General features: G+C 35.8%; 1 protein-coding gene across 2 annotated transcripts in view; it reads right to left on the reverse strand.

Moving 5' to 3' along the window:
* The window catches only part of CRYZL1 (crystallin zeta like 1), a 951,914-nt gene that overhangs the window by 364,877 nt on the left and 567,894 nt on the right, over nucleotides 1-19,143 (reverse strand). The window contains exon 8 of one of the 2 annotated variants that reach the window (XM_044072954.1): nucleotides 698-718. The exons of the other annotated variant lie outside the window; for it this stretch is intronic. Coding sequence (XP_043928889.1) covers nucleotides 698-718 — 21 coding nt within the window. The remainder of the gene's footprint in view (nucleotides 1-697; nucleotides 719-19,143) is intronic. 2 annotated transcript variants of the gene reach the window in all.

Genomic DNA, 19,143 nt, shown 5'->3' on the forward strand with positions numbered 1-19,143 from the left:
ATGTTTGTTTTTCGATGCAGCCCTTTGAAGGAATGTGAATTTATGAAGAATGCCTGACATTTGGATGCAGCTCTTTGAAAGGATGTGAATTTATGAAGAATGCCTGATACTTTCAATGGCAAATATAATTGGGAGGAAAGCAAATGCAAGTTCATAGTGACCCTCCCTTGTAAACAAACTGCTGAGTATTGATATGGCCAGAAAAAATTGCAGCCAGTATTGTTATGGAAAGTAATAGTGTTTATTACATCTGGACAGCAGATTAGCAATACTTGTTTGCATTGTCAGATGAAGAAGCCCTGATAAATTGCATTCCACATGTGCCAGTGAAACACACTGAGCCATACGCAAGTACAGCTGAGATGTAAATCAGTAGTAGTATTGAAAGTAAATTTGACTCCGTGGTCTTTCCCTGATCCTGAAGAGCACATGGAGATTTTCAGTCAACACCTCTGCTCATCATACAAACATTATCATGAAAATGATAAACCCACATCATCCGCAATCAAGGTTGGATGCATATCCAAACTGACACACAAAGTATATCCCCTTTTTGCCTCTCCACTTCTACTCCAGCTACACCTGGGGAAATGCATTTTACCAATGTGCTTGCCAACATTAATACTTTTTGAACAACAAAGTATTTTAAAGCAAGGCAAAACAGATAACTAATAAGTAAAAGAACTAGTAAACTTACCTACTAGAGGATGTCTGATGCCTGTTTGAATTACAGGAAGTGGAAGACAAACACAAAGAGGAAAAATAGTAAATAATAGAACTGATTCAAGTAAGACTGGACTGTACAGAAGGTTTACATTAAAACAATTAGCTAAGCAAAGAAACAGAAAAAAAGTACAGTTGTGTAAGGTACAGATCATAACAGCCACTGATCAACATCCTTCATGTTATTTATATTCTCGTTACACATTGGTATGTGCCCTGATGGCATCTTCAATCCAGCCAAAATTTCCCTAGTAGTGTATATTAGAGAGTTATCTGATGAAAGCTACTGGCCATTGCACTAGGTAGAACTACAAACACTGGTAGAAATGAAAGAACCTAGGCAAGAAAACCTCAGTGTTTGAAAGCTGAAACTTTGCATACATCAAGCAAAAAAGAAGTTATGTACTCATCATCCATTTTCATTTATCCCCAACATATGGGCTCAGTTCTGAGCATTGGAACTGACTCAGCCATTACTACAGCTCGTGGTAGCCAAAAACTCTCGAGCCTAACCCTTTCCCACAGCACTCCTCTCCCAACTACCGCAGATAGAGTTTGCAGAAAGACGGAGTGAAAAACCCAAAAGCATTCATAGAGTCCATATCTGGAACCATATAATAATAACACTAGTGATATATGTCCATTATCTGTTCCACCAAAAACTTCCAAGGGCAGGGGGAAGGAGGGAGGGGGAGTCGAGGATAAATGATAATGGACAACACAGATGGAATGTTATAGTGAGTGCACAACTCCATTGGATGTTGTCAATTTTCATTTTGTCCTCAATATATGGGACAGAGTCCTCAGCTATCTTAGACCTTGGGAGGACTCAAGGAAAGACATTTCTGAGCACCACAGAATCAAATGATGCTCTTCTCTTGGAGCCTGGAGATCAGATCCAGTTTGTAATGAGTAATAAAGGTATGAGAAGCCCAAGTTGCTGCTGCACACATACCATCCATAGAAGCTCTAGATTGAAAAAATTGCTAAAGCAGCTATAGTTCTTGTAGAATGTGCCTTTACAGGCCTAGGCAATTAAATTTTTTTTATTACAGATAAAAGAAGTACATTCTTTGAGCCATCTGGCTAGCATCCACGTTCACTGGTTGGGCAAGTCTTGTAGATGATAATGACAAAAATAGTTGGATTTTCTTAAATTCTCAGTTCTGTGTAGACAAAAATGTATTTGCCTGTGAATATTTAATAAATGTAAGCAGTATTCACCTTTATTAGCAAAATTGGGAAAACATACTGGTAAATTAATAGTCTGATTGATATTGGTCTCTGACACTACCTTAGGCATAAAGGAAGGATTGGTTCTCAGTGAAACTCTGTCTTTATAGAAAATCAGGTAAGGAGGTCTACATAAGGCTTTTACTTCTGAAATCCTTTTGGCAGAAATTATTGCCACTAAGAGTATAGTTTTCTAGGATAAAAACTTTAGATCACATTCAATTGATGGTTCAAAGGGAGTCTCAGCAATGTCCCAAGGTATGATAGGATCACTGTAAGAGGGTTTTAAGCAAGAGTGTCCCTCTTAAGAAGGCTTTACACAGAGCTTATGAGAAGCCAAGGAGGAATCTTCAAAACCATTATGGAAATTAGAAATAGCTGCTAATGGAATTTTTATGGTAGACTGGGAAGCACCTGCCTTGAAAATTGAAGGTAAAAATTCTAGGATTTTATCAATGAGTGCTGAAAAGGGATCAGTATTGTTATCACGAGCCCAAAGGGTAAACCTCCTCCATTTACTAGCACAGAGTTTACAGGTAGCTGGCTTATGACAGGCTAACAGAATATGATGTACTGGGGAAGAAAGTGGAGGTAGCTTGGCTATTAATGGAACTGGAGAAACCAAGCTGTCAGCTTGAGGTTCATAATGTTCAGATGAAGCAATCTCTCTGGATGGTACAAAAGGTCTGGAGCCAGGTCCAGAATCCAAAGTTGTTGAATCAGATAACGCCAAAGAAAGGGGAACCATAACTGTCAAGGCCAATAAGGTGCAATAAGGATTACTTTGCTCCTCAGCCTGATTGCTTTCTGTAGAAATTTCAGAATTAGTGAAATCTGGTGAAAGGCATACAGCAGTCCAGAGGACCACGTGTGGAGAACATCATCTCTCGATTACTCCTCCCCCGGGGGGGGGGGGGGATCGAGGCAAAGTAGTTGCTGCACTTGTTGTTTAGAGGCGAGACAAAAAGGTCACAGTAAGTCTGGCCCCACTGAATGTTTGGTCTTGAGATACCAATCGTGAAGCAGGAGACTACATCTGCTCAGTTTGTCTGCTATCACATTGGAACTCCCTGGAATATGTGCTACTAACAGACAGCAATTGGAAGAGATCGCCCACTGCCACATTCATAGCTTCTCGACATAAGGGGTAAGACTTAGTTCCTCCCTGCTTATTGATGTACCAAACTACTGACATATTGTCTGTTTGAACTGCATTTGCTCCCAAAGGAAGAGCAGTTTGAAAGGCTTGCAATGGTAAAAGTACTGCCCTTAGTTCCAGGACATTGATATGCTAGTTGGCCTCTGTGGGCAACCAAGTGCCTTGGACAGTCTTGCCCAGATAATGCCCCCCACCCCAACTGGGAGGTGTCTGTGGTCACTATGGGTTTGAGTTATGATGGACAAATGGGTGGCCTAGAAAAATGTCTTTGGAATGTATCCAGCAAGCTAAATATTTTCTGCAAAGATTGGTGATCAAAATCAGGTCAAACATGGGTTGGTGCAACATTGACCATTGAGACACTAGCAGCAATTATAGTATTCTTGTGTGATATCTTGCTAAGGGAACTAGAGTTATTGTTGCTACCATGGAGCCTAATGCTTGCAGGCCTAGACAAGTAGTTACTTTCCTGCTGCTGACTATTTTGTGAACCTGAACTATGATTTTCTGTAATCTCACAGGAGGAAGAGAGGCTATGGAAGTTTGAGTATTTAGAAGTGCTCCTATGAACTCTAAATTCCAAGTTGGGGTAAAATTTGATTTTTTGTAATTTACAGTTATTCCTAGATATGAACAAATGTGAAGTATATGGTCTCTTGCTTCTATCAATTGATGCCTGGTCGGAGTGGTAATGAACCAGTCGTCTAGATATGGAAACACTTGGAATCCCTGCAGCCTCATGTGAGCTGTTACTACTGACATACATTTGGTAAACACCCTGGGGGCTGTGATGAAACCAAAGGGCAAAACTCTGAACTAATAGTGACTGGCTCCCAGACAGAAGTGGAGGAAACTTCTGGATTGTCCATTTTTATATGGTAATATGCATCCTGAAGATCTAATGAGCACATCCAATCGACTTTTTCAAAGAATGAAAGAATGGACTGTACCATGAACATCTGGAATTTGGTTTGGCAAACGGATTTGTTCAGTGCACTTGGATCCAAAACTGATCTCCAGTCTCCTGTCTTTTTTGGCACTAAAAAGAATCTTGAATAAATTCTGGACTCTATCTGGTCTGGTGGGACTCCTTGGACGACTCTTTTCTAGCAGTTTTTGGGTTTCTAGAACTGCTTGTTCCCTCTGACCGGGTGGAACATTGGGGACTTTCTTGCATACAAGAAGAGGAAGAGAAGAGAATTCTATAACCTATGGATATGATCCACTGCACTCAAGTATCTGATGTTATTTGTAGCCAGTCACTTTGGTCAAGGGATAAGCATCCCCTGACTGCCTCCAGAGGAAGACAATCAGGCCTTCTTTCAGGAGCACTGGAAGGATTTACCAGAGAAAGAATCCCTGAAACCCTGGTTCTGTGGGCCACCTCTGCTGCGCTGATGGCATCTTACATTAAAGTTCCCCCCTCTGCCCCTGGGGGAAATGCCTCCATGTGTGTCCTGAAAAGGCCCTTGGGACTTCCTGAACCATATTTTGGTACAACCTTTTTGATTCCTGAAAAAGTATCATTGGGGAATGGAAAAACATGCCCACAGCAGAAAGTGTCTTTCCATTTTTCACACCTGGATAATTTTTCTTTAACTTTTGGGCCAAACAGGGATGATCCGTCAAAGGGCACATTGATGAATGAAGACTAATGGCTCCACAAAGTCACACAGGGTTATCCAGGCATGTCTCCTAATGGTAACACCTGAACCTGCTGCTCTGGTCGTCCCTTCAGCTGCATGAGCAATAAGCCTCAAGGATGAATTAAGACACAGACTCCAGGGTAGCCCACTGGGAAGCAACCTTTTCTTGGACATTCTCAGAAATGACTCCTGCCAGAGCATTTGATAACTGCTTGATCAGATCCTTTTGTAGTCTGGCAAAATGTGCCAAAAAATTCAAAGACCTTAAGGCAAAAGTCTAAGATGCACAGACTCACTTTTCAAACTTATCCATCGCCAGAGACTCTCTGCTGGGTACATGGATAGAGGAACTCTCCTCGACCAGGTCCTTCTTTATGGCTGCCGCCACGACCATAGCATCAACAGCTAACCCTTTGGTCCACAACTTTTTTTCTTCAGGGGTGGACAGAATTTTGTCAGGTCTCCTGGGGATAGGTTTAATAGTACCAGGGGCCTTCCATGCCCTCTGAGAGATCAACTGAATGAGCTCGTCAGCAGGTTCCACTAATGCCCTGTGACTGAAAGCATGACATAGTGCAGTCTTCACAAAAAGGAACACTCACTACCAATAGCAAACAGATTTTTTTCTAAAACAGTAAGGGAAGGTAGAAGATTGAAAATATCAACAATGATAGACAGGATTACACCAAGGTGTACAGAAAGTAAGAAAAGAAAGAAGGAGAGTACAAGTTCAAAAACTTAGAAACAAAGTGGGTAGAGTTATAAAGTTAATGATTAGTAGATTAGCTATAATAAAATAAAGTATTCAGAAAATATATATACATAAAAAAAAACACTTTGCTCAAGAGCAATGGCGAATGCATCTGTTACGAAAAGCAGCAAATGAGATCTGAGGTAATTGGGAGAGGAGCACTGTGGGTAAGGCTCAAGAGTTTTTGGCTATTGCGAGCTGTAGTAATGGCTGACTTGGTTTTGATGCTCAGAACCAAGCCCATATGTCGAGAATAAAATGAAAATTGACATCATCATATCTACAGACTTGATACAGCTTCGGTGTCAGCACCACACAGACTTCCATAGAACAGCACAAGTTTAACAGTGTATCACGAGCTGCTTTCATTCACCCTTCAGCAAGACTATGACCCAAAAAATGCTACATCTTTCAAAATAATGTAGGCCAACAGTAACCATCAGTTATTATGAGGATGGTACCTTACTGTGTCTCCAAAGACATGATAAATAAATACTAACATCCCATTGCCTTTTAATATAAAAGGTACCTCCTTATCATGCCACATCCCAGCCATGGGTGGGTGTTCAGTCTAAATGTGTCACTATCACATCACTCCCACAGTGCAGTCATTCTACTCTGAAATAATTCCTAAGATAAGCAAAAAAGAGAAACTTGATAAAGAATGAAATAACTACATACATCACATTAAGGGAGAATAGGGAGGGTGTTAACAGCAAAAAGGCAAGAAGGAATCAGTAGGAATACTAGTGTCTAAGGTACTTACAGTAACAGAGTTTTGAGGAGAGGTCACTTCAATGTTAAGTAATAAGATTTGAGTACACCCTCCCTCTGAGTCCGATTTTTCCAGGCCAGAATTTGGCAAATGGTGACATGGTCTTTTTAAAGGAACTAATACAGACATCACACTTGTTTAGATTTCAAAACAGGTGGTGCAAAGCTCCCTTATATATCCCCTAGTCCAGTGTTCTATAATCTACTTGGTTTTGTGAGTCAAAATTATTGAGAAGGATGAGTACTTATGCTAGACTCATAGCTGATTTTATATAGTCTAAAGGCCAACATTTACGCGACAAAATATAACCAATATACATGTATACCAAAAAGCACAAAGTGCATACAAACATAGGCTTCTCTCATTCCTTAAAGCAAAGATGTCTAATAAAGTAGTAGCTAAGTCTACTTGTGTGAAGGAATTCACTTTTCTTCACATACAATGCAAAGAAATAACATTTCTATAAAATTAGTAGCGAAGCTTCCAACAAAACCATAAGGTAATTCACATATCTGTTAACCAAGCAAACTGGTTCTCAGATGTTTTTTAGACATGACCCATGCCCACAAAGGTAATAACTGTGATGCGCATGGACAATTTAAAGTAGCTAATCAACCAACATGTTTCTGAAAAATGGAAGAAAACTGGAACACCTGGAATAAAAAAATCCATGCATACACTGGGAGAACAATTCAAAACTCCACACAGTCAGTGGAAGTCAGGTGTGTACACCATATCCTGGCATTGGGAGCCAACGATATTAACCACAGAGAGACAATGTGCTGTTACACAACTGCTTATCTATGATAATAAATAGTTATTACTATTAAAGTAAGGCAGCAGTTAATATGCCAAATAAAACAGACTCCATTATGTAAACTAACAAGTAAATCATAGGATCATAGGAGTTTACTAGGCTATTAACCTGGAGGTCATTTCAAGCTTATTCATTTCATCCCAATGTAATACCACAGATATGCTAGTCAATACCCAAGATTGCATTTAGTAATGACTGCTCATGTCCAGGAGGGTTGTGGGTGCTATCCCTGGCAAGAATTTACTGTGCCCCATCCACTCATCCAGGTTTCTCTTGAACAGTGCCATAGAGGTGCTCTGTTTCACATGAATTGGTAGCCTATTCAAAGATGCGTCAGTCGCTGGGAGACGCATCTGTCCCTCCAGCATGTCCTACTTAAGTTGCAGGTCATACTTAGGTCCCTGAAATGGGGTAGCTCTATTCCCATTTGATTTACGGATAAAAAAAGTTCATTAGGTCTGGGTCTGAGATTGCTCTGTAAGCCAGGTATAAGTCTCCTCTAAGAAGTCTATACCATACAGAGTACAGTGAGAGGGACTTCAGTCAGTCTGTGTAAGGCACATGCTTAAGTCCCTTGATCTTCTTTATTGGAAACCTCTGAGGACTCTCCAGTTGCCACAGGTACTTTGTACGGTACATGCCAAACGGGGTGTTATACTCAATTATGGGTCGGATTAGTGCCAAGTATAGAGAGGTTATAACCTCCTTTGCTCTCGAGGTGATGCCTTTACTAATCAAGTGTGCTACACAGAAAGCCTTCCTTACCACAATAGACACATGGTGGTCGAAGTTAAGGTCACAGTCAACTTGTGATCCCAAATACCTTACCACTTCATGGGTACTTAGGTTATTGAAAATGAAAAAATCCTTCACAAACTGAATAAACATAAAAAAGCAACCGATGTAAGAACACCACAAACTCTATTTATTAAGCAACTGATGTAAGAACACCACAAACTCTATTTATTAAGTGCTTTTCATCCAGCACAGTGGCTGGACTTATCAGATAAAAGAATCAACTTCATAGACACTCTTAAATGTTTCAACAATCCAGTCATGTGACCAATGTCTCAATTAAACCTCTTAACAATGTTCAATTAACACATCACTTGATAAAGGTTCTACCATAGTTAAAAGTACAGAGTTAAAAGCCCTGATTAAAGAACAATATAATACATTCTCCCCTAAATAAAAAACCTTCATCCTTCACTGCTCAATCAACAGTAAATGTATTTATACCTGGTGTATTAAAATAAAAACTATAAAGCATGTTAAAATAAAACCATGGCTAGTATAGAACCATTGTAAATAAATAAATGCTTTAGATGTGGGACTAACCCTTAAACTCATCACTTAATTTTTTACTTTTTTATCTTTATTTACTTAGGGTATTGTAGTTGATTTGATAGTTTGAAGGTACATTGTGTTTTTGCTGAAGGGAATGATGATGCATTTCTCTGCATTCAGTTTGAGACCATGACTAAGACACCAGTCGTTGGTATACGCAAGACCCTGCTGGAGTATAATGACATCATTTGGGGATTCAATAATTGCACCCAGTTTGCAGTCATCCTTAAACTTGGTCAGCCACAACCCCTTAGTTTTGACGGGAACTTCTGAGAAGTATATACCAAACAGTAGGGGGCCCAGCACTGACCCCTGTGGCAGCCTGCTGTTGACAGGTCTAATGGTTGAAGTGGAGTCACCCACTTTGATAGTATGTGTGTCCAGTTTGTGAAGCCAGTTGGCAACCCATCTTACAACAAAAGGGTTTACATTCAGCTTGCTAAGTTTATTGGTAATGTCCGAGTGTGGGATTGTGTTGTAAGCCTTTGCCAAGTCGAAGTATGCTGTGTGCACCGATTTGCCATTGTCAATGGCTCTGGTCACATTTTTGAAGGAATCCACCAGATTTAACAGGCAGGATATGCCCTTGAAGCCAAATTGGGTTGGATCCAGGGTTTGGAGGTCGCCTATGTCTTTATTTATGAGGTCCTTAATGATACGTTCCATGGCCTTAAAGATGAGGCTGGTCAGGCTTATGGATCTGTAATTCACAGGTTTATTGAGTTAGGACTAGCGTAGGTTTCTCAGTTGATGGGATAATTGAAATCCCCCATAACTAGAGTGCTCAGGAACATTTGGATTGACTCCAGTTTGGTCAAATAGGCTTCATGTGCGTCACAACCTATGGAGGGGGATCTATAACTGGCTATGACTGAACTTGGAGTAACTCCATGGAGTTGCCCAGTCTAACTAGATGGCAGGTGAATTTATCTCTAATATAGATAGAAACACAGCCTCCTTTGGTTCTCACCCATTCGTTATGCAGTCTGAAGGTGTGGAAGGCATTGTAGCCTTGCAAGGCCAGGGTACTCTCTTAGGCCTTAAACCAGGTTTATGTGACTGCACAAACATCTACATCTTCCAGTGACAAAAGTGCTTCCAGGATGTATAGTTTTTAATTTAAGCTCCTAGAGTTTTACCAGCATGACCCTTATTTTGTTATGCTTAGCAAATTTCACACTGGTAAGCTTGTTTCTGAGACCTTGCCTAAAAAAGGCAGTATGGGGGAGGCAAGAGCCTTTGCCAGCAGCAGAAAGCCTAGTTGTGTCAGGTGCAAACGGTCTCTGGCAAAGCAGCGAGGTTTAATGACCACTGCTTCCCAGGCTGACATAAACTGGATCCCCTTTGAATGACACCAAAAACTAAGCCATTATTGAAATTAATCATTTTTTTGTTTATACTGTGACATCATTCTAGGTGAGGGTAGTATGCCGCTCAAGCCTAGGGACATACCTGCTTGGGACACATATTCAGACAGCTCAATTACATCTCTCTTCATATAGCAATTTAGATAGTAGCTGAGATGTTACCCTGTAACAAGAATAATATCAGTAACTGTATGAAATATACAGTTTTGAACAATCATTATAAGAGATGGAGGTTGTCTAGCTTTACTGTTATAATGACCTCTCCTTAAAAATCTAATATTATGGTATATTCCTTATAAACTGTTGGGGAACAGTCACTGTAAGACAAGATCATAATGTTTGTGTGAATTACCAAGTAGATCCATGCTTCCCTTAAAAGGTAGAAAAATGAAACAGCTATACAAGCCAGTAGTAAAACTATTTATGCATCCATACATTTACTCTTTTACTTAAATAATTAACATATTTACATTTTCTGACTGTGTAAACCCCATCAGACTTGTATCTTATTCTCAATGGAGTCTTGTAGTAATACTTAAACAGGAAATAATTGGCCAGAATACAAACAAAACTCACTCTGGTGGACAGTTCAATGGAAAGATGGACAGTTAAAAAAAACACTGAAGTGTTGGAGATGGATACGTAATTAATATGAATCGGTTTACTGGGTGATACAGAAAATATATATAGTATATTAATACAAAAGAGAAGAAATACTTTTGAGTTGTCTGAGACATCTTGGATATATCTGTTAATGAGTGTCATTTGGGTACATTTTAATTAAGAGCTGGAGAGGGAAGTAAAGACTCAAAGCACAGTTAAATCTATAGAAATGGTGAATTGGCAGATATGTAACTAATGGAAAATAAAGCATACATATAAAAAGTATTACATAAACAAATTAACTATATAACAAAATGGTAAGTGTGAAAAAGATGGTAGTGTGATTACAGGATTTTCTGATTATTCAGTAATTAGAGCATTTTAATAGGTAAGGGGTTTAGGGGAGGAGAAAGGGTTGTTTAAATTACTGGATGAGATTAAGCAATGAGAAGTCAGGAAGACCTATTCAGTTGTTATTGGAAAATCATGTTAAAGAGTTTTTTTATGACTTCTGGGTGTCTGATGCAAAATTTATACAAAGAAGGTAAGCACTGAATATTTATTTCCACAGAAAAAAAATAAGGCAGATGAAAGAAAATGAGTTAGTGGAGCTTGCAATCGCATTGCAAAATATTGTCAAAATGAGTAACATGCAGAAAAAGGTATAAAAATGAAAGTTTCACCTCTTTTACAAAACGATGAGCAGAAAACAAAGGTATTAGTCAAGTTCTGAAGGGAAGGAAAAATGAATGCTTCAAGACAGGCAATACTGGAAAATATGGAAACATTTTTGGAAAGTTGTATAGTGGGTAGGAAGGTGAATATGGTGAGTAAGAATGACCAGTTATGAAGTTAAGACACAAAACAAAAAAAGGAACTAGAAGCAGTTATATCTATAAGAGAAATAAAAGAAATATGGAAGAAGGTGGATGGTAACTCCGCTTCAGAATCAGGTGTATTGAGATATACTTTTTATAAGTATGAAACTTGCATTCATATCTATATCATTTACTTAAATAATTACCATCTGTCTCACACCAGTATTTATGCTTACTTGTAACTCAAGTAATTTGTTGCTATCTGTATAAAGTTCTTATTTTTTTAAATCTCTGTATGTACTTCTAACTCATGCAATTTTTATGTTATCTATATAAAGTTTGTACATCTGTATGTAGCTCATGCAATTTTTCTGTAATCTGTATAAAGTTTGTACATGTCTGTATGCAAATGGAGCTCTTCTCCCCGGGGCTCTGCTGAAAATGGGTTCTTTCTGACCCAGTCAGACGTTCCCAGTAAACAAATGTCAAATAAATAAATAAATAAAATAAGCATATATCATACAGTCAGCTAAATAAATAAGATTACATCATACAGTCAGCTAACTTTGTTTAGGGAGATATGGCATAATATGTGGCAAGCCAAAGAGATATTACTGGAGTTTTACATAAGATTTGTGAAGGTTATTTGGAAGGGAGATGATTAAACAGACTTAAGGAAATGGAAATGGTTACCTTTATCAAGTACTGATTAAAAGTGTTGACTAAAACATTGCAGCCGAGACATTTGAAAACTCTGAAAGAAAATGTGAACACGGGGTGTACACATAGCTCTCAGATGTCCAGATTTTCACAGTATTTCCAGATTTGTGCCCCATATTTTTGGTCTGTTCCTCTTAATTTGCGGTTTTCTGGTAAATCACCGAAGACTGAAGCCATAAATACTGACATGTATTTGAGTTTCAGACTTCATATCCTTCAGAAAATGCATGCTAACACACATCCTATTATTGTAGCAAACTTTCTAGGTTTGCAAGATCAATATTTAAAAGTTGTCCGTATTTTGGGGGCTTTGTCCCATTATTTTAGGCTCTATCCTGATTTCTTGCTGTAAGAGTTTGAAAGTTAAGGGTGTGCGGGGTAGAAAAATTGATTCTGTTGCTACTTTAAACAAGTCATGTCTGGGGGCGTGGCTAGGATGCTGAACTGATAGCTGCACTTCATTTCAGCTCTCTTACCTCAATACAATTCCTGACAGGAATTTTACAAAATAATATTTAATTTGAAGAAATATTTATTACTAACTTATTTCTAATAACTTTGAGCATCTATAAGAAAAATTTTATTGTCAGAACTTGAATAATTCCTGTCAAATTAATTACTGGAAAATCAGCACCAATATCAGCTTTACAGCATGAGTCATCTAAGGAATACAGCACAAGACTCTTCTCTCAAAAAAGACCTGCAATCTCTCATTACAAATATACAGGAACTTACAATAAAAATTGACAAGATGGACAATAAAATAGATACAGCTTCAAGAAATGTTTACACAGCAGAAAGTATCACTTATTGAACAGTCATTAAGTGACACTGACGCTAGAGTCCAAATAGAAGAACAACAAACTGAATTCTTACTTCAACAGAACACATATTTACTAGAAAAGCTTGATGATATGGAAAATCGAAGAAGAAATAATATTAGAATATATGGTCTACCAGAAAAATCTGAAGGGGACAATATGATAAACTTTCTTACCACCTGGATACCAGCTGTAACAAAAATACCTGAAGCTCTTTCATATGGTATAGAACATGTGCATAGATCACTAGCAGCTTCTGGAAATGCTTCTTCTATGGGTAGGAACAAGCCGAGATCTATAATTGTGAGACTTTTTTCTACACAAGATATAGATCTTATTTTAAAAAATGCTTGGGCAAATTCTCCCATCAAATACAATGATTCATTAATAAGATTTGACAATGATTATTCTACAAAGGTGGTTTCAAAAAGAAAATAATTTGTACCAATAATAAAAACCTTGAAGAAAAAGCAATTGAAAGTCCATCTTTTATTCCCAGCAAGACTGAGAGTTTTTCTACCAAATGGAATAAAAATCTTTGAAACAGTAGATTCAGCAATAAAATACCTTACCAACAACAACATCCTAACACATGAAGAATCTATGGACTGGACAATAAGTACACCGAAAAGAAATGCTGAAGTAAATAATTGGAAAACTGTTGAGCAAAAGAAAAAAAAAAAACTTAAGGACAAATAACCTTACGTATGTTATATTCTGTAAAAATCTAAATAATAATACTAACAACAAAAGAAAAGTTCTTACTGTCTTCAAGTTACACCGAAACAGGTACTGTTTTCAATTATAATTTAAAATATCAAAATTAGCATAAATTTAAATACATTTATTTCAAATCACATCAATATACTAAGCATAATTTAAACATTACTCTATTTTTCATTATTATCCATATATTTTCATATTCTTAATCAGAGTAATCAATGCATAATGTTCTCAAATATTTATTTATTTGTTTATTTATTTATTTATTTTCTCTCTTTGTGTTTTGCAGTTTTTATTTTTCTCTTCTTTTTATAAAGTCTTCATTAACTTATAATACTTTAATCAGTATATGGTTATATTGCTTAATAGGTATAGTAATGGCTGCTATATAACTTATTATCAGTTACATCCCTGACAGCATTACTTTTTATAAGTTAAAAGTGTCACTATTTGGATAAACGCTAATGCTGGGCGGAAATGTGTTGCTTTTGAAATGAAGTATTTCAGTTTAGATGTATTATAAGACTACTTTAAATAATCTTAAAAGATGTTTTGCCTTTGACCCATATGCACATATTGATATAGTACAGTGAAAAAATATGTTTTAAGTGATATTTTGAGGCTATAAGTCAGGTGTGTTGTGGCTCCGGACATCCGGAGTTGAGAGATGCTTGTGAATAGCTTAGATATCCTGTTGTAATTTCTTTTGTACAGAAATAAGGCATAGCATGTAAGTTTGATAGTTGTGAACATTACTCCACAAACTAGAGTGCTCGTGTGCACACTACATGAGTTTGTCACGAAGTAAGAGAAGGGAAAAGAAAAAAGAAAAAACACATACCTTTTCCCGCTTGGTTCTCGAGACAATTTAACAGCCACAAACATCACTAGAAACTCGAGTTACTTATTGCTTGTCGCATTTACTTGTGTATGCCATCCCCTGACTCTTTCTAATTGACGTCTAGTCAGGAAATAAGCTAGGTTCACATTTAAAGATACAGGAACCTAAATTCCTTCTAAGGAAACAAATATATGAGGTTCATCTAAATATACACAGACATATATTTTTTGTAGCACTTTCTGCTTATGGCTTCTGATGTCTTCTAGCACCTTGATAGATAAGGACATACATCTGCTTGTCTTTCTGTCAGTTTAGTTTTCCAGACATTTTAGCTATCCCTTACTATGTTTTGTACAGCAGAGTTTAAAGAGCAGAAATTAATCAGCAAATAAAATCACTGCTGTTTTACCAATTCTCTAAAGAAACTAGTAAATGTCAAGCAACGGGCAGGTTTATTTTAAGGAAAATTGCCATTTGCCACACTGGTGCGCTTACAAAACACTACTAATGTCCTGCTACCAAAATATGCCCTCAAGTAGACAAATGGGATGCAACAAAAAGGTTAAATGTACATTTAGCAAATCAAGCATTTAAATAACAGTATAATATACTAGATAGAGAAAGTAAAAGCAATAATCATATAAACAACAATAATAAGTAACATAACAACAGAGGATTTAACCCAATGTGTCAATTATACAATATTTATATCCCATATAGGTTTGAACTTTGTCGAAGCATGTGTTCTACACACATATTGTATTAAATCAATTTGAGTAGAAGAGGGAGAGGCTTAGCACACACCCTAATTTATTACTAAGTTACCATGCATTGTGAACATACATTGTGGCAGTTACTCAGCGAGCTATCCATCCTTAGATGCCTCATGCTGTTCTCATTTACTCATCTGAATAATGACTGTGACTGTACTCTTCTTCTTATATTACCTGGCTGTGGCTTCACCCTTCTTTTAATATTACCTGGCTTTTTGCATTATCAAGAATGACAATATTAGTGTATGTGGGTATATCATGTTACTGTTAGTGTAAACAAAAATGCTTGACAATGCAACCTTAATTCGCAAACCTTTCTGCAGACAAATGTATAGCATTGTCTAGCAGTTGAGAGCCTGATTGTTCCTGATCAGCAGACCTGTATTTGCATGTTCCAATATGACTACATGAAAAGACGCCAGTATTAGTCTGCAAGTTTAGTAAGCAGTAAATTCATTGGGGATTAATTTGAGGGGACACTTATATTATAGTTAAATCACTTGACATTTGATAAAAGTATCCTCTCAATGATGCACTCTATCTAGTCAGTAACTGTAAAACAACTTTTTCTGAGAAACATTGTTGTAATGCCAGTTAATTATTTTAATTAAATATTTCTATATACAGTCATAAAGCAATTGCCAGGGTAAATAATACTCTTGCAGTGCATGGATCACCATAGCTATCCTCTGATGTTAGAGGAAAAACAAGCTTCTTAAACACCTTTTTGACTTAATAAAGGTATTACCCCATAGTTTAAATACATTTTGTCTATTTACTGCAAAGTGGGTTAGGAATTTTAACCTGTAACATTTTCATACATAATAGTTTAAATCTTAGCAGCTTCCATTATTTTGATAGGTTCTCCAGTATACTTTTTAAATACTATAATGAGAAGCTCCGGATGTTTAATTCTAAACTTTTATTCAATCATAAGGTTAAATTACTGGTGTTAAGTAAGCCAAAATTATATCTCCAGCATTTATTGTCAGCAGATAAAATCACTGGTTAAGTGTCAGTCTAAGCTGTACAGTTAATATGTGATATACATAGATGCTTGCTTTGAAAATGTGGTCAAGTGCACTGTAGTTTTACCTCTGTACTGTATCTTTTTGATTATACAAAGTCCCTCTGAAAGTTGCTAAAAGTGTTAACAAAACACTCAATCGAGTAACAACATTATAAGTAGTCTCTTGGATAAGGGAGATGTCTAAATTTTGATTTTGTTGTCTCCAGCCATGGGAATTGTCTTTGAAAAACTGAAAAATGCAATTAGAGGAACATATTTAATGTCTACTAAAGAAATATTAATATACTTGTACATTGTATTGCATTTCAGTTTATGTTAAACATGAAATATGATGTGGTTTCAGAACTGTTCATGTTTTTATTCCAATATGACTTTGCAAATACTAATTTAAACACTGGTTTCGGACTTGAGTAGTCTAAAACATTTAAACAACAATGGCATTGTATTATACAGTAATGTCAGTAAATAGTTTTCAACAGATGTATGCAACATACAGTTATAGATTTTAACATGATGTTTATTAATACCCTAAACTATTTTGAAATACTACCTTAATCTAAATATTTGTACCTTTTTGAAACCTGATTAGAAATAAGTATTACTGAATTACAATAAAATAAGAGTGAAGAATATATTTATACATTTTAGCTGATTAAATTATCTGAATATATTATTCAATTATCTTTATTTAAAAACTAAGAGGATAAGAGAAACTGATCCAAATATTATTTGTGAGGGTAGAAAGTTTGTTTGGTTAGATTCACCAACCAAACAAAGAGGTATATTACCTCATAGCAATAGGAAATGGTTTTTAAGGTTAAGAATTACAAGTTTGGAAGTTCTTTGTTTTTTTTTCATTCTATCACTTTGGTGTCACTCAGAAACATGCAAAAATCATACAAGAAAAACTTTTTGAATTCTGTATCGAAGATGAAACTAAGAATAAACAATATTTACATAAACTCGCACATAAAACAAACTCAAAACTAGGAAATGAAATGTTTATCCATAAATGTTAATGGTCTAAATAATAGTAATAAAAGGAGAAGCCTATTCAAGTACATAAACTTACATAAACCACAAATAGTCTTCTTACAAGAGACACACTTATTAGATAGAGATATAAACAACTTAAATATTAATAATTACACAGTATTAATAAACTCTCAATACAAAACAAAAAAAACAGGAGTAGTTATACTACTTTGCAACTCAACTATAACACCTAAAATAATTACTACTCATCAAGATACATCAGGTATGTCTAGCTTCAATAGAATTAAATAAGAGAATCTATACGTTAGTAAATCTATATTGGATCCCAGGACTAGGATTACAAACAGTTAAACAGCACTTTGAAGAGATAATTCAATTAACCAAGGGTAGATTGATATTGGCAGGAGATGTCAACTGTACAATGAATGAAAAAGATACAGATTCTAAATCTAAAAGAAGAAAACAACCTATCTCTAAAGCACTATCAAAATTTATAGATACATTGTATTTAAAAAATATAAATGAATTTGCAGAACCAGACTCGCTAATCTTCACATTTTATTCTCATAGATATAAAACTAACTCTAGAATTGATAGAATATATGTTGCCAATGACCTAATAACAAAAATTGACAGAGTCAAAATTATAAATTGTCCCTTATCTGATCATAATGCCATACTCTGAGATGCAGCTTACACCATTTTATTCAAATCCCATTACTAGGATACCTTCCTATATCACAAAATTGACAGATTTCAAAGAATTTTATGAAGAAACAATCAAAAACTTTCTAGAAATAAATTACACAGAAGATATTTCAGAAATATATGTCTGGGATTCATTAAAAACAGCTAGATATGGGAAAATATTTTCCTGGTACATAAATAAAAGGAAGTTAAGGAATATGCTAGACTTACAAAACAAAGCAGATAAATTGAAACTGGAAATACAAAAGGGTAATACTACTCAAGTTCAAGAACTTACACAAATCAATAAGAAGTATACAGAATAGTTACATCATAAGATTATGATTAACTTAGAAAAGATAAAAATAAACTCATACTCTACTAATTCAGCACAGCTGAAATAATTAAATCTAAGCAAATAAAAGAAATATTTATTCCTAATACTAACAAAAGAGTTACGGAACTAAATGATATTTTAGAAGCATTCAGACTCCAATTTAACATTGATAATTCCATAAACACTCAATATACACCTACTAACGATATAAAAAATACTTAGGAAATAATATTCATATTAAATTAACACAAGAACAAATAGACATTAAAGGCAAACCAATCAATATGACAGAATTAAAATCACAAATTAAAAAGCTCAAGACAAATAAAGCACCTGGCCCAGACAATATGCTACCAAATGTATAAATAAATACCCAATCAAGCCATATCCTTATTATTAAACGTATATGATATAGCCAAGAAAGATATGAATATACCACCCTCTTGGAAATATTCATTGATATCCCCAATTATCAAACCAGATAAAGATGAGAAGCAGTGTTCCTCATATAGGCCAATATTATTACTCAATATAGACTATAAAATGTTTATGGTTATATACACAGATAGGATCAAACACTTTCTTCCTTTCTTAATTCACAAAGATCAAACAGGTTTTATTAAAGGAAGAAATACTTCAGATAATAGTAAAATAATACTAACATTAATAGATTATAGCAAACAAAGTCCTAGATTTAAATGTAATCTCATTAGATATTAATAAATCTTTTGATTCAGTTAACTGGAACTTTATTTCATTAGTTTTAAAAGAATATAACTTTCCTTCTAATTTTAATAATCTTATCCAAATACTATATGAAAAATCTACTGCATATGTTAAACTAGGATCACATAGATCAGGCCCTATAACAATCAAAAAGGGAACTAAACAAGGTTGCCCTTTATCACCATTGTTATTTGCATTACTCATAGAACCCTTTGCAAATCAAATCAGATCAAACAATAACATAAAGGGC

Source organism: Protopterus annectens, chromosome 5.part1, assembly GCF_019279795.1.
Source record: "Protopterus annectens isolate FY-2018-M chromosome 5.part1, PAN1.0, whole genome shotgun sequence".
NCBI lineage: Eukaryota > Metazoa > Chordata > Ceratodontiformes > Protopteridae > Protopterus > Protopterus annectens.